The 21,814-nt window shown below is 45.3% G+C and overlaps 1 protein-coding gene across 1 annotated transcript in view; it reads left to right on the forward strand.

The window, feature by feature from the left end:
* Positions 1-21,814, forward strand: part of tyw1 (tRNA-yW synthesizing protein 1 homolog) — a 444,264-nt gene that overhangs the window by 94,395 nt on the left and 328,055 nt on the right. The window contains exon 8 of the mRNA XM_084324651.1: positions 5,504-5,627. Within this exon, the coding sequence (XP_084180777.1) occupies positions 5,504-5,627 (124 nt within the window). The remainder of the gene's footprint in view (positions 1-5,503; positions 5,628-21,814) is intronic.

Raw genomic sequence — 21,814 nt, forward strand, 5'->3', positions numbered from 1 at the left:
TAAGGTAGAATACATCCCAACGGGTCATATTGTCTGGCGAGTGTTCTGTATACACTCCGTCTGGTGGTCGGTATTGCCGTCGACCTTCCCTGCTCCTTGGTCAGGGGTTTGTGTCTATAATGGAGCGAGTCTGTTTTGAAGCGCCAGACTAGTCCTAGTGTCATTTCTTGGGCTTCTCCTGGGATGGTCGCCATCCAGGTGTCGCTGCTCGCTGCCTTGTCCTCGGGGGAGAGGCTGCGCAGTACTTGCGCGTCGCTGCTGGCCCACTGCCTGAGATCAAAGCCGCCTTTGATCAGGGAGGCGCGGAGCTTGAGTAGGAGAGCCTCGGCTTCTTCTGGCGTCGAGACGCTTTGTAAAAAGTTGTCCACGTAGAAACTATTTGTCACACTTTGTCGGACCTCTTCATCTGCTGCTGGGTCCTCTGGGGGGAGGCTGCGCAATACTGGGGGGTCGCTGCTGGCCCGCTGCCGGAGATCAAAGCCGTCTTTGATCAGGGAGGCGCGGAGCAGCGCACGACGTCGCCAGTCAATTTTCTTTATGTGTCCCGCTGTGATTAGCTTGTTAATCTCAGCGCGGTACACAGCTTCTTGAGCGGGGTCTTTGGCTAGGCGCCGCTCTGTGTTCAATAGATACCGCTCCGTCGCCTCTTTTGTGGCGTGAAAGGTGGGCATTCCCTCTCGCCTCAGGAGTGGAGTTGCGTATCTCATCACTCCGTTGACGTTGACTCTCTTTGTCCCGTGCTCGAGGAGGGCTATAGCGTAAATATCTTCCTTAGAACGAATGTCTTTCTTTTCGTTCTTAAAGGGCATTGTCTCTAGTGTCCATAGCCTCTCGACATGCTGCAGGAGTGTGGTGTCTCCTTCTGTCGCTCGAGTGGAGGCAGCTAGTGGCTGCTGTTCGGTTAAGAGACTTGGCGAGGGGGCCTTGTAATGTCCATCCTAGGCGGGTCTCGACTGCTGCAGGACAACCTCTGGGTCCTGTATGGACCCGGTCTATCGGGACTATGAGGTCTGCATGGTCGGAGCCTATCAGCAGGGTCGGGGTGGCACCGTCTATGAGCGGGATAGGGAGTTGACGCAGGTGCACATATTTATCCATCAGCTTGGCGATGGGGTAGGTGTACTGCGAGAGTCCTATTTCTTGGCTGGTGAAAGCATTAGTAATCCTATACCGTCTCTCGGGCTGCCCGCTTGCTGCGATAGTGAAGGAGACATTCTCGCCCTTTATCGTCTTTAGATCTCTTCTTATTGTCCGAATCGTCATCTGGTTCTCGCTCCCCCGCAGCCCCAGCTGGGCCGCAGCGGACGCGAGGAGAAGGGTCTTCTCTGACCCGTCATCAAGGACGGCGTAAGTGTCCATGACCTTATCTTGGTAACTCAGTGTTACGCGGACCACCTTTAAGAGCACCTGGGCGCCGCTGCTGCTAGCGGGGTCAATGTACATAACACTTGCCTTTGTGCTGCTGGATGGTGCAGGCTTTCTTCTGTTACTGTCGTGTAGGACATCTAGGTGGGCTCCGTCACACCGACTACACCTCTTCTTGAGGCGGCACTCGGCTGCCATGTGACTGCGCGCACATCGGTAACAGCGCCTGTTGGACTTTATCCAGTGACTCACTTCTTCAGCGGTCATCTTCTTGAACAGGTCACATTGTGACAACCAGTGTTCCTTCTCGCAGTACGGGCACACCATCTTCCACTTCTCTTTCATCGAGGGGGTACTGTGGTTCTTGCTGCTCGGTACTGATTCTGATTGGTGCATGACAGTCACCGATCTTCGGCCATCGTTTGCTCTCCTAGGTCCCTCTCTGGAGCTTGGTGTGCTCCGCACGAACGTATCCAGCCGTAGGCTGCTGACTTCTCTCGCCAGGAAGTCGGCTAGGTCTAGGAGGGATGGCTCGGGACCGTTAGGATCACGGTGGTCTCTTTGCCGCCTGAAGCGCTCCTGTCGGGCGGGCGGCAGCTTCTCTAAAATCCTCTCGACGTTCGAGTTTGCGTATAGTTCGTGCATACCCTTTTTTCGTTGCGCCCCCAGCATCCCTACCAGGGATTGTACTTTGATAGACAGGTCGTCTAGTGAGCGATTGTCTGTTGCTGGGGGTAGGCGGTCAATATGCCTTATCTCCTGTATTACGTAATCCCATATACGTCCATATCTTTGGTCTAGTGCTGCTAGAGCCGCTGTGTATGGGGTAGTAGAGGTGGCATAGGCCAGCGCTATGTTGTGCGCTCTGGGCACTTTCAGGTGCTTCAATAGGATAGCATACTTGTGGCGTTCATCAGCTACATCCACCATCATTGTCTCTAAGCACATCCGTAGCTCCGTGTACTGTGCTCGGTTCTCATGGGTGAAGTCTGGAAACGTCGGTGTGCCAATGTATGACGCCGTGGATGGCTGGCACATCGGTGAGCGTTGGAAGAGAGGCCTCCTGGGCGAGTCTCCTCTTACGCCTCTCGGTGGGCTGGTACCGGCAGGGTACCATGGCCCGCTGGTCCAGGTACTATTCCTCGGGACTGGTCGTGCGTCATGCTCACCCGTGAATAGAGTCGGGGGTCTGTAGCGCAGAGCCGCGGGGGTATAGCCTGGGCTGTACTGGACCTCCTGGTCCTGTGGAGTAATGTGCTGCTGTCGGGCTTGACTCTCCTCTTCTCCCTCTTCTTCCTCTGCCAGGTCTTCTAGATCCTGTAGTCGTCTATTTAGCCTCTCCGCGGTGTCCGCCGTTCCTTCCTTGTAGCTGGGTCTCACTTGGACCGGTCGGGGAAGGAGTTCGGAGGGGGGTATAGACTCTCTCTGGTGGTCGGGCTCAGGGTCGCTTAATCGGTTAGGGGAGGGTGCCCTTGACCCGTGTCTTGACGAGGCCCTGGAACCCCTTGTGGAGGGAGGGGGTGTTGCCCTGGTGATCAGCTGCTCCATTAGCTGCGCTTGTAGTCTGTCGTGCTCGGCTTGTAGTCTGTCGCGCTCGGCTTCGCGCTGGATGAGAGCGATGTCGCGCTCTGCTTCTCTTTGGGCACCGGCAGCGGCGCGCTGGGCTTCGGCGGTGGCGCGCTGGGCTTCGGCGTGGTCTCTTACCATATTCTCTTCCGTCTGAAGGCGTCTCAGCTCCAGACGTATGCGCTCTTCTTCGCTCCGTTGCTGCGCTTGGAGGCGTTCTCTTTCAATGGTAGAATGTTCGCGCTCGCTAAGCGTCTGTGCTTGGAGTCGATCGCGCTCCGTAGCGGCTGCTAGGCTGGCGAGGAACGCCTGTGCCAGCATCCTCTCCGCCTCGCTGGGGGAAGACACTGGTTGAGGTGAGCCGCTCCTGGCAGTACCCGTTGGGGATGCGTTCCCCTGCGGGGAGTCCTGGAGCTCTATCTCCTCGGCGCTCTCCTCATCTTGTTCCGTGCAGAGTTCCATCTCTGGAGGGTTGTCTTCCTCCCGGAGCTCTTGGGGGACTACTTCTTCGGTCTTGGCGGGGGGTAAAGTCGTGTCAGTTCCCTCCTGGTCCCCACCGTGAGCTTGGTCAGTTACATTAGAACCCACTAGGGCCTCTGTGGTCGGGGGATCCTGGTTGATAGGGTCGGACATAATTTTACTTTCTACTTTTACCGCATTTACCGTTTGTAGAAGGCTAGGTAGTGTACTGGCAGCGTAATCCTCTAAGTACTGAGGTGGCTGTCGTCTACGCTGCGGGCGTTCTACTTTAGGAGGACCGTTTCGTGGAGTGTTCATCATAGGCCATTTCAATATTAATACCACTATATTAATATTACGCTAATTACCCTCCGGCTCGAAGGACCAATTGTAACTGAGGGGTACAATTCCCTGACTGTATTGATAAGTATGGTATCATTAAACCACTACCGCTTTATGTACTTTAACTACTGGCCATACAGTACACGATATCTAAATATGATGAACACTTTCCCACAATGAAATCGGGTCCACACAAAGGTAATAATCAAATATTTAATATATAGCAAAAGGTACATATAATAGTTACTATTACATTTATGATTTGAATGCACTTGTAAGGCAAATGAGTACTCGTAGGCAAATCAACACTGAATGTCCAATCTCTGGTTACGCAGGAAGCAAGTATACAACCTGGCTCTTAGGGAATTAGATCTATGGTACTCTTAATGACATAGCAGGATAATTCTGGAAGGGGTCCTCCCGGTTGTAGGCCGGTAGGGGGGGTAGGAGAGCCGTCGGCAGTAGCCCGTCTGGTCAACGATTTCTAGAGAGAATTCAGGTACAGAAGACAGTGCAGTAGAATCTTGATCCACAGATGAATACACCTTGGCTCTCTTGTAGGCTGTAGCTGTAGCTGTAGGTCCACAATGAAGAAGAAGCGAGGCGACCTCAGTCTGGTCTGAGCGCCGTCTCACCTTGACTCCTTTCGGGGTAAATCCAACACTCACCGGTGTTGGCGATTATCCGCTCCACAAATCAAAGTACCAAAGCAAATATATATTCCATGCCGCATAGGGCTCAGCAGTCGTCGGGTAGGTAATCCAATGTACAGGTCCACTCGGTCCTCGCCTAGAACTCCTCGGATGAAAGCGCCACGTGTGGTCTGCCCAACCTGGTTAAGACTAGATAACACGAGGAAGCGATGGGGATGCTGCTCACTTTAGAACTCTAACCGCACGATGCACCATACATAATAGACTATTATTAACCTAATAGAAATACGTCGCACTCGACGGTACAGTGCCAAACTCTGGCAATTCAGCTATTAATTCGCACAAGGTCTCGATGCTATTCTAAGGCCAAACAGGCCATACTACACCGCACGCGGTATCGTGGGTGAGGCTTCACGTTCTGTTACTTAGTTGGGTAGAAGGGTAAAGGACTAAGGGTAAAGAGGTCTTCTACATTTACTTGCGCCATATTTATATGCACGGTGAACAAATAGTGCCACTCTCCTTTCGGTAGCCGTATTCCTGCGCAGAGCCGGGGCTAGTAGAGACATGTCTCGTCGGTACCATTGAACTTGGCTCCAAGGGGCTTGTCCCCTGGCGCCAGGTCCTTGTCCAATAAGAGAATGAACTATTATGGGCTATAGTAGGCTAAAGGGATATTCCGTGTATATGTACAAGGAATATACAAGGGATATCAAACGATATACAAATACTATTCAATATATATCCATAAATAAATATATATATTCGGTTTAATCTGATCCTTCGTAACAGTTGGCCATGTTTCAGTGTTGTGCTGCTGGTTATTTTTGCCTTATGTAACGTAACTTAGCGCTGTGCATTACATCCTAGCAGGATTGGGTGCGCATATACATTTCACTTTCAATTCAGTCACTTCACAAAGTGTATTTTCTTTACGTTTTGAAGGTTGAAAACATTTTGAGTCTATTCCAAAATGATTGAGCATACATGTTATCATTCATCATTAGTGACTGAATTGTAGTCTGAATTTATATACTGAATTGAAAGTGAGTTTCACCAAATATCTTCCTCCAAGGATCAAAAGCATCACTTAACCCTACACTGTGTGTCTGCCACAGAGCAAAGATGATGACAAAGGAGAAGGGCAGATGGTGAAGTTGAATGGAGTGAAGAAGACCATGGAAGAGTCTGAGAGGAGAGAGATGATCACTCCTGCCCTCAGGGAGGCACTGACCAAGCAAGGTAAGACATATCTCAGGTTTAATCACAGTTGAAACATGGCCCTATAATCAGGGCTGCAATAATTTTGACACCTTTCACAGCCTTACCAGACCTGGCCAAAGCCAGCTGGGACTGCTGTGTGATAATGGTTTAGCTCGTTGGTGTGCATTTTGAAATTTTACAATACAGAGTTTACAATGAAATGTAATGGAGACATAAACCCAACCATACCATGCTAGACCATGGCCAGCCCCAGCCAGGCTGAACATAGCTAATGGAGACACACACACACCCAACCATACTATACATACCATGCTAGGCCATGGCTAGCCCCAGCCAGGCTGAACATTAGCTAATGGAGATTAGAACCATGATAATCTTTATCTATTTCTGTTTTCAAAAATACTATGCCAAATTTCCCGTGTGTTGCTGTTGAATAAAGCTTGGTGACTTGGCATAAAAACAATTGTCTTGACACATTTCCATCCCATTTATATTGATGAATAGTTTTTTTTTGTTTGGCTTGATAGCTCTCTCAGAGCTACGTGGTTTGCTAGTTGGCTGGGTTCTGCTGTTGCCCTGATGTGAAGCTGATGCATGTGGACCGCCACTAGGGGGCAGAGCGACTAACGTTGAGTGAATTACTGGATGAATGAGGACATCGCCGGTCATAGAGTTGCTGGTTTGCATCTAAAACCTTTTGATTACGGCTGCGGCAGACCGGACATGCGGTTCACAAACAAAACACTGACACATAGGGGTGGGAATCGCCAGAGACCTCACGATACGATACTATCGCGATACTTGCGTCACGATACGATAGTATCGCAATACTAAATATATCGCGATACGCTGAGTATTGCGAAACATTATATATATTTTTTTATCAAATTTAATTGATTACCTTTTTTCAACTGCAAAGTAAAACTTTGTCAACATGTTTTATCTAATAAAATAAAGTTCAGTCTGTTCATCTCACTTCAATATTTTTTATTGCAGAACATGGTATTTTCTCAAGCAGACAGATGTAAACATTAACACTGTAATCTGTGTTGCATGTACCTGACAAACTGAACTGTTTGTATTACAGTCATATTCCAACATAACTGAATGCACATGTGTGTTGTGTGGACTACTGTACTATTACAGGTATTGAAATGAACAATGCAACTTCCTTATACAAAAAAAAAGATTTGTATTACATTTTTTATTTTTTTTATGAATAATTAAATATCGATACTTGGCGCCCCTGTATCGATACAGTATCGCCACGCAAAGTATCGCGATACTACTACGTATCGATTTTTTCCCCCACCCCTACTGACACACCTCTCCCCTGCCGGCAGCTTCCTCCAGCATGAATGAGCAGCCCTGGAATAAAGAGGCTACATCATATAAACGGAAATAACATTTGTCAATAAATATTCTCTTGCTAGGAACTTCAAAAGCGTAATACAAAATCCCAGTTATTTCAGATTTCATCAATAGCTCTGTGCAGCCACACACAACTAATTCAGTTTCAATTAAGGCTGTCAAAATAACATGTTCATTTAGGCCATGTTTAGACGGAGAGAGTCTGAACAGAAACCGCAAAAGGTGTCTTGCGGTCTCACTTTTAATGTTGCGTTTAGACTAGGGATGTGCATCTCCTCACTGAGGCCGATGCGATGTGCATCTCGATACGGTGCCAACGATACGATACATTAACGATACATTTGAAGCACCGGGCGATGCGATGCGATATGATTCACCCCCTGTTGAGATACGATACGATTCGATACGATTTGATTCAACATAATGCGATTCGGGGCGATACGATGCGATTCAACACGATGCAAAATAATAATAATAATAAATAATACAATTTTATGGTATGACAGAGGATTTGGTTGTATTCCTTATATGCAGCTTATATTATTATTAAAAATAAAAGAATCTACTGTAAGACAATTTATATAAAAACTCTTGGGTGCCTAAGAAGACTTTTGCATAAACTGTCTTTTCTATCCACTTTAGCTAAAAACACAAGAGAGAGAGAGAGAGAGAGAGAGACGAGAGAGGAGAGAGAGAGAGAGAGAGAGAGAGAGAGAGAGAGAGAGAGAGAGAGAGAGAGAGAGAGAGAGAGAGAGAGAGAGAGAGAGAGAGAGAGAGAGAGAGAGAGAGAGAGAGAGAGAGAGAGAGAGAGAGAGAGAGAGAGAGAGAGAGAGAGAGAGAGAGAGAGAGAGAGAGAGAGAGAGAGAGAGAGAGAGAGAGAGAGAGAGAGAGAGAGAGAGAGAGAGAGAGAGAGAGAGAGAGAGAGAGAGAGAGAGAGAGAGAGAGAGAGAGAGAGAGAGAGAGAGAGAGAGAGAGACCCTCCCAGTCTGAGCGGCCGGCGACAGTTGATGATGTCACACACTAGACTAGGTCACTAGGATGCGTCAGATACTTTCCGACCGTAGCATTATTGTCAACAACACGGAGCTGGATGGATTGCATGAAGCGATATAATTAAGAAATGAATAACCAATAAATGTGAAGTTATCTTTGAACCCCTGTTGTCAAGCGTCTTCAATATACCCCCCCCTCCTCACTAATGTTACTGGTGTTGCAGAGTCACTTTAGTTAGACACTATAGTTTAGCGTTAGCTGAACGGCTAACTGGCGTTAGCATGTTGGGCAATTCTATTCATGTCTCCTCGACTTCCACTGTTTGTTGATAACTGTGACGCGGCTCTCGCCTTATGTAGTAGCAAAGCAATAGTATCTGCTGTGTGTGTGTGCAGTCACAGTGCACTGCTGACAAGTGGATGAGAGGAAATTATATCAATGCATCGGTTATGCATCGCGAATTCAGCCTGACATTTTGCCGACGCGGACTTATTCCACCGGTGCACTTGCATCGTCAACGTGTATGCCGGCGCACCGATGCAAATCGATGAATCGTCACATCACTAGTTTAGACTAGTGTTTTGGGATGGAATTCTGCGTGCAGACAACGCTGTAACGACTCGAGACGACGGAGCCCCACTGTCACACGATTGGCGCATATGTCACATGACGTGCTGTGAAGACCCGCCCTACTCTGCCTCTGATTCGCAGACTGTGGGTGGGGAATGTGATTGGACCAAAGCAGAGTCACTCACAGACAGTGGGTCCAGTCACTAATAGTTGTGATAGCCGCGGGACAAAAAGTAAAAGTACTGCCAATGTAGCCTTCAGGTGATCGCCATGGATAGAATCAGACATGCTTTGTTTACGCTTCTAGGCTACTGGCGCATGCTTGTGATGTAAGCAGTACGCGCGACGAGAGCCTTGACAACCCTTTCGTCATCGTTTTATGCGGTTTGACAGTTTAGAATGATAGCGCAAAGGTTTATCGTTTCTAGGAATTCCACCCAGGAAGGTGGTCTCACTTTTTTGCGGTTTCTCCCCGTAAAAACGCTGTTTCCGTATAAACGAAAGGCACATCCGAAAAAATATTTTTGCGGATTCACCTGCTAGCGTTTCCGTCTAAACAGGGCCTTAGATTAATTCATTATAGAGAAAATGTGTTAAAAAAGCAATGCAGCTTAATGGAGCTACTGTATATGACATACAGTACAACATGATTCTACAGCAAGGCAGTAAGATTCAGGCCAGAGCTGTCACTGTGATGCTTGTTCTAATCCCCACTGGTCTCTCATTTCCTGGTCTGTCTAGGCATCTGCCTGCATTCTCTGCTTATGCACACACACACGCACACACACACACACACATTTAGAATCTTTATTTATGTCCACATAAAGACTATGTTTAAAGGACACAAATATTATCAGTGCACTTGTACATTGTGGGTTATTCTGATACAATCGTGCCCAAATTGACTGGCAACCAAAGTTACACACACACATGGATGATGAACCCGACAATCAACACATAGCTCATGGATACAGATAGCAGCGTCTTCTCCAAATTGCCCGGCTGCCAATAATTGCTGACACTGAGCAATATCTTGCTAATTGTTTGGCTCTTCTCTTCGGAAGACCGGCCATCTGAAGGCCTCTAACACCCAACTTATAGACATGACCCAGGCTTCCAAATATGAAAAGTTGAAAAATACTAAAAGTTTACAGTTGTAGCCGAGTTGTGATATGGTATGGGCTAACAGTTGATATTTTAACATTTTGGTTGTGAAGGCTTCCTCTAGACTGTAGTCAAACGTGCAGCCAACTTCTAGGATGAGAACCTCTCTGTTATTCTCATTAACAACAACAACATCGGGGGTGTTTGCTGAAATATCAGAGAACAGTGAATTGTCCCTACACAGATTGAGCATATATGGCTTCACACTGGTGTGCTTATACAGCTTATATGTTGCAGGTGACCCGAGTGTGGAGCTGACACTGTCTGCAATCAGATCCACGATCCTATCATGCCTACAAATGTAAAGCCCTTTGTATGCATGACAGCCATTGAGTATGTGAGACATGGTTTCTCTTGTCTGTTCGTGACCATGGTGTATGCAGTGTGGGCTATGACTGCCAGGGAACCAGATGGAAAGGTTGAGCATCGATGGTAAAACCTGTAGCCTAGCTTTTAGAGTGAAAATGATGATGCTCTCATCAATAGCTAAATTTTTTAAAACTGCGTGCGAGACAGAGTGGTCAGCGGCAGGGAGACAGGCAAGCTTCCCTTGCAGTTTAAGCTTAGTCCAGTGTTGACGTTGGCGTTGTTGTTGTGCCGACATGAGATGGCCACGGGCATTGGTAAGTGGCAGTTCATGCCACGTTCCACAGATGTCAATGGTGGCCTTCACGGAGATGGTAGGGTCAGAGATGATCTCCTCAGAAACATTAACAGCGTCTCAGTCCGGCCCCACCCACTCCAGGGCCACGTTGGACCAGCCGCATAGGTCATTCAGGTCTGGCCAGTCAGACCAAGTCAAGTCAAGAGTTTTAATTGTCACGGCATACAGGTATACAATGAAATGCGGGTGGTCTTGCCCGCAACGATGTGCAATACAGTGGTACAACATATAATAGAATCAAAAAATGAAAAAACAACATTGTGCAGTAAACAGGTAACAGGTAACATGGAGTGACATCTCGGTATCTGTACATAGTTATTTACAGAGCATATGGGACATGCTAATTAGCTTTGGTAGTGCAATACACTGTTCCTGTTATTATAATTTAAAGTGTCCTTTCCTTTTGGCCATAAGTGTGCGTGTGTGCGACATGAGTGTGTGCCCGCTCATGTTAAAGTGTTAAGTGGCTGCTCGTGTGTGAGCGTGCACAGCGTGCGTGTCGTGTGTGTGTTCATGTGTGCTTGTGTGTGTATAGTTCAATGTTCTGAGCACTCAATGTTCATTGTTCAGGGCTCTGATGGCCTGGGGGAAGAAGCTGAGCCTAAGCCGCTCTGTCCTAGTAGCTGGGGTTCGCAGGCGTCTGCCTGACCTCAGCAGCTGAAACAGGCTGTTATTGGGGTGGTGAGGGTCTTTCATTATCCTGCAGGCTCTGGATTTGCACCTCTTGTTGTATAGAACCTGCAGGGGGGTAGTGCAATACCCGTGGTACGCTCGGCTGAGCGCACCACTCTCTGTAGGGCCTTCTTGTCCTGTGCCGTGCTGTTTCCATACCAGGCAGTGATGTTTCCGGTCAGGATGCTCTCTACAGCTCCTGAGTAGAAGGACTGGAGTATCTTCCCCGATACTCTGAACTTCCTTAACTGTCTCAGGTGGTAGAGGCGCTGTTTCGCCTTCTTTACTACTGTGTCTATGTGTGTTGACCATGTCAGGTCCTCTGAGATGTGGACCCCCAGGTACTTAAAGCTGCTCACCCTGTCCACGGTAGCCCCGTTAATCATCAGTGGTGTGTGCGTCTCCTGCTGTCCTCTCCTATAATCCACGATCAGCTCCTTGGTTTTACCAATGTTCAGGAGCAGGCTGTTGTCCTGGCACCAGCGTTCCAGTACCTCAACCTCCTCCCGGTAGGCCTTCTCGTCGTTGTCCGAGATCAGCCCCACCACCACCGTGTCGTCTGCGAACTTCACTATGGAGATGGAGCTGAACTTGGCCACACAATCGTGTGTGTAGAGTGAGTACAGCAGGGGGCTCAGAACACAGCCCTGGGGGGACCCGATGCTCAGGGTGATGGTGTTGGAGGTCTGACCCCCCACCCTGACCGCCTGGGGTCTTTCGCTCAGAAAGTCCAGTACCCAGGCGCTCAGGGCGGAGCTCATACCTAGCTCGATCAGCTTGTCCACCAGTCTGGTGGGGACTATGGTGTTGAACGCTGAGCTGTAGTCAATGAACAACAGTCTCACATAGCCCCCCTTCTGACGGTCAAGGTGCGAGAGGGTGCTGTGCAGTACCTGGGAGACCGCGTCGTCGGTGGACCTGTTTGTCCTGTATGCAAATTGCATAGGGTCCATATCACTGGGGAGGGAGGCACAAATGTGGTCCTTGACCAGCCTCTCGAAACATTTCATGACCACAGAGGTGAGTGCCACCGGTCTGTAGTCATTTGGACATGTTGGGGAGGGTTTCTTCGGTACAGGGATGATGGTAGACATCTTGAAGCAGGCAGGGACCACTGACTCCGCCAGGGATTGATTAAATATGGCGGTGAACACTGGGGCCAGCTGGTTGGCACAGGACTTGAGTATGCGTCCTGTTATGCCATCTGGGCCAGCAGCCTTCCTGGTGTTCACCTGCATAAATGCTCTTCTCACACTGTGTTCCGACAACGAGAGAGCGTCCCCACTGCGACCACACCCCGAATCCGGGGGCGCGGCTGTCCAGCTTTCTTCTTGTAACCCAAGAAGTTTGGATCCGACCCACACGCCAGGGGGACCTTGCGTCTCTGCAGGTCTAAGAACAGAGAGGCTCTGGCCTGCTCTCTGACGGGCTGGTTGTCACTGTTCAGCATGTTAAGAAGATGACTGAGTCACACACACACACACACACACACACACACACACACACACACACACACACACACACACACACACACACACACACACACACACACACACACACACACACACACACACACACACACACACACAGTGTTCATAAGTTATGTCTGTGTCAGTCAGGTTCATAAATATTTGGACACCAACACATGGTTCATCATTTTGGCTCTGTACACCACAATGTATTTGAAATTAAACAATCAAGATGCGCTTTAAGTGCTTTTCCCAAGCAAAGACGTTTGAAATTAATTATTTGTTCAATTCAATACATAATTTCAAACCGATCCAGCTCTTGTTGTGTTTATTTGAGCTGCTATTGGCCCTCTCCTCTTCAGTAGGGTTGGGCACCGAAAACCGGTTCTAATAGGAACCGGTTCCCAACTTCCGGTTCTGGAACCGGAAGTAACATATTTGAATTTCGATTTTTTTTTAGTATGATTTTCTTTTTGAAATAAAAAAAAATTAAAAATCTCCTTCGAAATAAGCTGTGACCTGTTTTGACCTGCACCTCAAAGAATCGGAATCGAGAATCGTTTAGAACAGGAATCGATATGGAGAATCGGAATCGGAACCGGAATCGTTCAAATCCAAACGATGCCCAACCCTACTCTTCAGCTACTGAATTGTTTTCAGAGGCAGGTTTTTAATGAACTTGCAACCTGCACTGCAGCCCCCCCTACAGTACTGTATATCCTGTCAGATAAATGTGCTCCCTGAAGCCTGGGCTGCGGAGGGGAGCTGGGGAGTGTGTTGCTTAACGGGGCTTAATGATGCAGCACAGTCCTATTACCCCCTCCATCTCCTCCTCTCCTCACGGGGCTCCTCCGCTCAACCACAACATCATGCTCTACTTCCTCTTCACTTCCAAAGACGCCATGAAACTTGCTTCTGTGTTGCGAATTAATATTGCAGAGAGATCTATAGATTGGCCTTTATCCAGTACATTGTTTCCCAAATGTTTTACAGAATGGTTGGTTAGTTGACATCTATATTGGAGTTAATGACTATTCATGTTTGTGTAAATCATTTAGTTTTAATTAGTGCCAATTACACTAGTTTTAGTCAAAGCAGTCCAGAATTGTGGCAATACAAGTGTGTTTGCACATTTGAGATGCTTTTCTACCTGTATTGGAGGAGGAATTTTGACAGCTATCCACAACATCAACAAATTCATAACGAAGCTACCTCTCTGTGAATAACTAGGCTAACACATAAAGGTACAGTATATGTTACAGGCCTATCATATATACAACTGTTGACCATCAGTCTCAATTCTTTAGGCCTGCTTTTGGCATATATTTTTTTATGTAGCCTAAATGTCTAAGTGCAGTTAGATCCTAGTTTAACAAGGTTATTGATACATCTATTCTGGTGCTTCACCAGGGCTGGACTGGGAAAACCATTCAGGCCGGGACATAATTTATATTGCGAAGTATAGCCCCAGTCAGGCCACTTTTTAAGCGGGGTCTATGCGTCTTTGCTGGCTGCCCTGTTTCAGCCTTCAGCACAGTGTGGTGGTGTGTTCAAGGCCATTTAGCAGGCCAGGCCACTGCCCAATGGCCAGTCCGGGCCTGCTGAGAGGTCATGCTGAGAGGTCCACCAACTCATCTATGCTATCGCACCCTTGCATGTCCTTATGTCCTTGTTTTGCCATGTAGCTGTCTTTGTTATAGCTAGAATATCTACAACTACTCTTCCCATGCCCATATAATTGGGAGGCGATTGAGTGACTCACACCGATTGGGTTGAAGGTTGTTAGTGGGAGAAGCTTGTATCTCACAGCCATAACAATACATTTGACTAAAACTGTTTCGGTCAACTCTCTCATACCCATTGCAGTCTTTCAGATTTGGAGCTGCAATTGTTCCTAATTTTATACGAGCTCGATGAAGCCTCATACAGCTACATTATTTTGTGGCAATTATTATTAGTGTGGGTGACCTGACAAAGCCAGGTCCACACCACACTATTAAAATCTATACTATTTATTTATTCTTTATTTATTGTGCCGATCTTTGTCCAGTAACCCCTGCCAGAGCTTTCACACCCCACACGAGTGTAAGGTATCAAAACGACCGGCTTGGTCCAACTCAAGGTGCTATTACTTTTTGGAAAGTTTCACCGCACCGTTTGGCTACAAATCGACTTTAAACAGGCAATTTTGGCCCATAGGAATAAATGGCGTAATGTTCAGAACTATAGTGTAGAAGCTGCATTTTTTTGTTTTACCATCACCTTTTGTAAATTGCGACAGTGATCTCAATTTTGGACGTAGATATAAAAACAACACATCAAAACAATGACACGATTGTCCCCTCGCTCATAAAAGAAATAAATGGAATTGGACATTTCTATCTCAACTTATGACCATTTCTTTGACAGTCATGCTCTACATACACACTAATGGACTCTCCACTCTAGCTGAAATCTGTGATTTCACCGTTCCTTCCCTTATTTTCCGATCGCCACAATTGTCGACGGAATTACACAATATCGCACATAACCCTTCATTCAGTTCCTCAAGTGCTCATATTAAAATAACTAAGCTTCATCTCTTATCGTTTTGCTTTAATCATCGTGAGAGTGAAGGAAGCGCAGCCTCATTGAAATACATTGGCGATAGATTTGTGTCAGTTAGGATTTGAATCAATTAAGGCTAACAGGTGTGCATGACTCAGAGGGAGGTGTCAATCAACTCAGTACTGCCATGACCTAGCCATGACATCTCAGGGGATTAACCCTTGATCCTTAGGCCGTGCCCCCTTTTTGTATCTTTTGAACCGTTTGTCATAGAGACTTGCGGGTTGTGCTATTGTACTCAGTAGGGATATCCTCTTTCATTGGTCTATGTTGACCATGCCCCCATGGTTCCTCCCCCTTTGTGTATCTTTTGAACCGTTTGTCGTGTAGACTTGCGGGTTGTGCCATTGTACTCAGTAGGGATATCCTCTTTCATTGGTCTATGTTGACCACGCCCCCATGGTTTGGCTCCTCCCCCTTTGTGTATCTTTTGAACCTTTTGAACCGTCTTTTGAAACTGCGTCCTTCATCCTGTCCAGTATAATCCTGTTGAATACTTTTCCTGGGATGGAGAGTAGTGTGATCCCTCTGTAGTTTGCACATTGGCTCATATCTCCTTTCTTTGGTATTTTCCATTCTGATGGGATGTGTTCTTCTTCCCATATCTTCTTGAAGAGAGGATGGAGCATCTCTTCCATCGTCTCTATATTGGCCTTCAGTGCTTCTGCCGGAATACCGTCGGGTCCTGCAGTCTTGCCGTTCCTCAGCTTCTTGATGGCTTTGCGGATCTCTTCCTTTGTTGGCACGCTGCAGTCTATCAGCAGATCCCTGTCAGCTTGCTAGATGTCTGGTGGGTCCTGTGGTGCTGGTCTCAGCGTTTCCGTTAGCCGGTAATTACCGGTATTTGACCGGCAAAATCTGTTGAAGTCCGACATATTTCATCTCTCCGGTCTTAATGTCCGGTGAAAATAATTCCCTGAGTCTAAGCACAATTTGATTATTTGAATTGTATTAAAATAGTCTCAAATTAAATAGCCTATGCGATGAACGAAACGATCATTACATTTGTTTCCTCGTTGCTTCTAATAATGACAACGACGTTGTCAGACGGGAGCTTAGTGCTGGGTGTGCGAACTTGTGAGAAGCTGCAGAGCCAGAGCACTATCAGCACAATGCAGTATTCCAGCAGTACTCCAATTCAGCCATTTTCAGCCAATGTTGGGTGGGGGGCGCTGCTGTGCGGTTCCCAGAAAAGAGCCAATAACAGCTAAATCAGCTTCTCTGCAGCGCCATACTCTTTGCAAATAAGTCGTTGCGAGGTGGAGAGAGTCGTCACGCAAACCACGATAATGTTGCCGTCTCTCTGCTTTCTCAGTTCTTCGCTTGATATAATTAATACAAATGTCCAATATAACGGAATTCGTTAGCTCATAAAAATGTGATTATAACAGACTGCTGTTTAGTGTCGGACCGACTGCCCACATATACGCGGTCTATTTTATTTCAAGTCAGCAGCAGCACGGAGTATCGAGGGACTTATTTTATTTGGAATATATTAATTAATGACTGTATACGCAAAAGTAGACTAGTTTTAAGTAATAATATTATAAATCTACATGCCTTGAGGATGACATTCTTTATATAGCCTGCCTATCAATTGTTTTAAAGCTCAAACTATGACCGGAATTAATCTCATTTGTCCGGTAGATTGAAATCTTGCAGGTCACGGAGACCGGCAACAATTTTTTCTAACGGAAACCGGTCTGTTTAGCAGTTCCTCAAAATGTTCAAATTTCCATGGTCCTTATGTAAATTTGAAAGAGTGTGATGTGGAAGGAGAATAAGGCCTGGATAGCCCCCTGCGTGTGTAAAAATGGCACTGCTGTGAGAGAGAGAGAATCAAGCCAAGCAGTGCTATTATGAATAATATGCACCATAATGCAGGTTATTTAGTGTGAAGCCCCTCCTTCTTCACTGTTGAGAAACATTTGAAAAGTTGCGTCGTCCCTCTAAAGAAATATTACTTGACATTGTGAATCATCATGGAAACACTGTGTGCTCTATTACATGATCTAATTCACATGAGGATTTAGTGATGTAGGCCTATCTGTTTATTTGCATAATGAGTGGGGAAACAAAATCCGATCACTTGAAACGCACGCAGAGACGTGTTCTGATGCCAGTGGTGAACTGAAAATCTGTCTCGACTGGATCTAGACACATTCAGGATATATCTGGATACAAAGTACAGGTCTGAACGGGGCCAGACACACACGCAATAGGGCTAATCAAATATGGCAAAAAGCATATGATTATTTTTATTGATATTGAAAATATTGATTATTAACCTGTTAAACCCTAGCCCTATTTTCAGAAAATCCGCCTAAGGAGAATATAAATTATGATTTTTCTTTGCATCTTTGACGGTGAATAACATCATGCTAAAAATGACCAGACATGAAAAAATCTAAGCAAATTAATAAAGGGACGATTATTAAACAGAAGGTTTTGTAGATACAGTACTGAATTATGCCATCTGGACACATGCTATTTTAAACATTATTATAGAATATACAGTAAGGCCTATAAATGACATTATTATACCCATGTTGCACATCTATGGATCGGGCCAAATCTACTCTTTCCAATGGCAGAGTTCAATTTGGATTTAGTATCACCAGGTGTGCAGCAAGAACCGTGAATGAAATTACTGTAAATACAGTCAGTTTAAAACTTTTGAGACAGGTCCGCCATTTTGAATCGGATTGCAACACGGATGGTTGCTAAACATTCACAGAAAATAAGAAGAATAAAAGAAAATTCATACATAAGTAATGTCGTTTTTCAACGCTCATTGAGAGCTCTGAATGTCCTCTCCTCACGTGACTACAAACCAAATTGCGGCACAAATTCAAAATGGCGGATATTTGCTAAATTATGAACACATTCCATAAACTCAAATATCACTAATAACACTTTAACCTATTGTTGAAAATATACACTATGACTGCTGTTTTGACAGGATTAGGGTATTTACTCTTGGCTACATTTGAAAGATAAATGCAACATTACGTCATACAGTCTGGAGAGATTGATTTATGATGTGATGTCATCTGCGCTCAGGCTAAAGAGGTTAACCTATTGGTAAACAAACGGATTGCTGAAAATATACACGTTGACTGCTGTTTTGACAGGATTAGGGTCTTTACTCTTGGCTGCATTTGAAGAAAAAAAACACAACAAAAACGCAACAACAACGTCGTAATTCGTTATTGCCCGCCATGCGTTGAACGCCAACAACGGCGTAATTCGTTGTTGGGATCAATATTTAATTTTTTCGCCATGACATTCATAATTCATCCAGCCTCCCTCCGGGACTGCAGCGGCACCCTGTCTGATATTGCAATGCCTCAATACCGCCGCCTGGTGGATGATCGGGCGAGTTACACTCTACACCAAACCGGAAGTGGCGCTGGTGCATCGAGGAAATCCCTCCGGCAGTACTATCTTGTTACGTGGATCAAGAGACACAATCGAGTGTATTGGGATCGCTTTCTAAACGCAATAATCTATATGATTTCTGCGTTTATTGCGTCATACAAACGGGAAATGGATCTAGCAGATCGACCATTTTATATTTTTCCTCCAGTCTCATCGGCAAACGGTAAGAGGAATATAACCCTATTTTCAGCTTGTCCATTTCTTTGTTCGCAATCCATCTGGTCAACATATCAACCCATTACCCGTTACTGACGATCAAGGAATTATAAACGACCCCCCCCCCCCCCCCCCCCCTTTCCTTCACGCATGATGAAGCATAATGTATACCGATCATATACATTTGAATTTTTTAACATAGCGTGTATAGGAAAGAAACGCCAATCGATAATCTACCATAATTATGCTTCAGGGCCTATAACTCGCGTTTTTGGAATTACAGCAGAAAAGCCATACTTATATTCTTGACGGTATTAACACAACAATGTATGAATGAAAAAATATAACGTTCCCACATCCGGAACGCTGATGTTGAATGGGCCATAGTTAGGGCTGTCTTAAATACTTCGAAGCTTCGTTCGATGGCACAAGCTTCGAACATTAAAAACAAAATCGAAGTTTAAAATATTTTTTTAAATTTTATTTTTTTTTACTTCGATTTGTGTGTGTGTGTGTGTGTGTGTGTGTGTGTGTGTGTGTGTGAGAACTACCCATCCCAGTTAGGACAGCCGAATCCCGTCCAATCTTTCGCCGTCGACTAAAGCCTCACTTCTTCAACCATTATGTGAAATGATTATTAAAAAAAAATAATCTAACCGTGACTAACCTTACTGCCATGCACTTTTCCTAATAAACTAACCTACACTGTAACACGCAACACTTTGATAAACATTGTTACTCAGCTGATAGAGTTGTACCCTTCTTGCTGTCTTGTCGTACAGAACTTGTAAGTCGCTTTGGATAAAAGCGTCAGCTAAATGACTAAATGTAAATGTGTGTGTGTGTGTGTGTGTGTGTGTGTGTGTGTGTGTGTGTGTGTGTGTGTGTGTGTGTGTGTGTGTGTGTGTGTGTGTGTGTGTGTGTGTGTGTGTGTGTGTGTGTGTGTGTGTGTGTGTGTGTGTGTGTGTGTGTGTGTGTGTGTGTGTGTGTGTGTGCGTGCGTGCGTGCGGTAACCCAGCTCAGCACTGCCCAAATTATATCATCACTATTGTCTGTTTGAAGGATATCATCCTCAAATACATATACACCTACATGCCTTGTAGAATTCCACACATAAGAAAGAAAGATACTGGGATGAATAAACAAAATAGGAAAAATTTAGATAAGGTGCTACTGAGATGTTTTGGTGAGTTCTTTGTTTTTTTGTGGAAGTTGCCCTTCTTAAAAATGCATGAACATTCACTGATAATTGGTCTGTAGTGGAGTCAGTACAAGGTCTACATTGCCGGACCATTGTAGAATACGGACCTTGTAGACTGACATAATTCTGTGCATAGTTTAGTCTACACAGGCCATATTTCAAATAATCAAAATCTTACTTCATTCATCTTAAACATTCTTGATTTGGGGGATTGGTAGTTCCCATGAAATCTGAAGTTCAAACGACAACAGCGATCCACCTTGAATTAAATCACACAGCCGAGTGAAACCTTGTTGGCTCAGTCACGAAAGGGGCTACTTAATTAATTAATCCAACCCACTTTATTTATAGAGCACATTTAAAAACAACAACGTTTATGAAAGTGCTGTACAAGTCCCACAACATAAGATAAAAAAAAAAAAAAAAAAAAAAAAAATTGTAATTTTTTTTTTGAAGCTTCGAATTAAAATCGAAGCTCGGCCCCGAAGCTTCGATTGCCAAAAAAAGCTTCGAAGGTCAACCCTAGCCATAGTAATGTCAATATAGCTATAATATTTAAAAAGTTATAGCCCTGCAAAGAAGGTAAACATCTCCATAGGCTTACAGCGGTGGCAGACTGGCTATAATGATGGGCATACTGCGTGGCAATCAAAGTGTTAACTCATTCAGTGCCGGCCATTTTCCTCATCCTGTTCTAGCTAGGCCACGCTTTAAAGATAGGGGTGCATCACCTTGTTTGTAGCTATCTATATTCTATATTATAGCTATGTAGACAATACTATGGTCATTTGACAGTCCGTATCTTCCGTCGAACATGCAAAAAAGTATACGTTTTTTCATGTATACGTTTGCGCGTTATCCCGTGGTGAATATAGGTATAGTTTTGGAGTGATCCGGGCTAATTCCTGGAAAGCTGAGTTATAGGGCACTACGTGAATTCTACTAAAAGGCATTGGCGTTTTACCCCTGGACACGCTACTATTTCCAAATCAAATGTATATAATAGGTATTATTATTATGAATGCATGAAAGGGGGGGGGGGGGGTCGTTTCTGATGCTTTGATTGCCAGTAACGGCATTCGTTGTGAACACCACACACGCTGATCAGCTGGATCGATATGAAAACATTCTACGATCAAGCTGGAATTGACGTCAGATAGTCCTTTACTTTGATCGGGGGTATTCCAAAACGAATATTCCAATTGTCTGCTCGCGATTTCCAGTATTGGTGTCCAATGTCCATCTTGTCCTGGACATAATTTGGCACAACTTATGGATCGAGTGTGCTAGATGAGTTTTGAAGTGGTCGGATGAAGCGATCTACTTGGCTCTGTCTAAATTCAGCGCCCGGAGGGGTTTAAATGTAACACATGGTCTGGAACAGCACTCTCGATACTGCCACCTAGCAGTATCTGGCCGGTACTGCACCCTCTGGGTCCCAGCATGCCTTTTAAAGGCAACATACAGGTCTGTGACATTGAATAGAATATTAAAATCGGAAAAAAAGGAAAACGGACCAAATAACGTATATATATACATGCTTGGCATTCAACGGTTGTAGAGCAAACACGTATATAAACGTTGTTGGCGTAGATTGAGTTAATGCAGAGGTCACTTACTTAAAAGTAGATAACTTTTCCATTTTCCAGAGTACTGTATCAGGTTATTTCTACTTTTACTTAACCTCTTCCCCAGATGACATTGCGTCATAAATCAATCTTTCCAGACTGTCTGACAAAATGATCGTTTTATTTTTCAAACGTATTCAAGAATAAACATTAGGGGTGTAGCGATGCGACCTCACAACGATTCAATTAGATTACGATTCTTCAGGCAACGATTCAATGCATCATGAAATCTCTTCATTTGACCACGATTCGATTCGATACATTTTTTA

This window comes from Notolepis coatsorum (assembly GCF_963971535.1).
Source record: "Notolepis coatsorum genome assembly, chromosome: 1".
NCBI classification, from domain to species: domain Eukaryota; kingdom Metazoa; phylum Chordata; class Actinopteri; order Aulopiformes; family Paralepididae; genus Notolepis; species Notolepis coatsorum.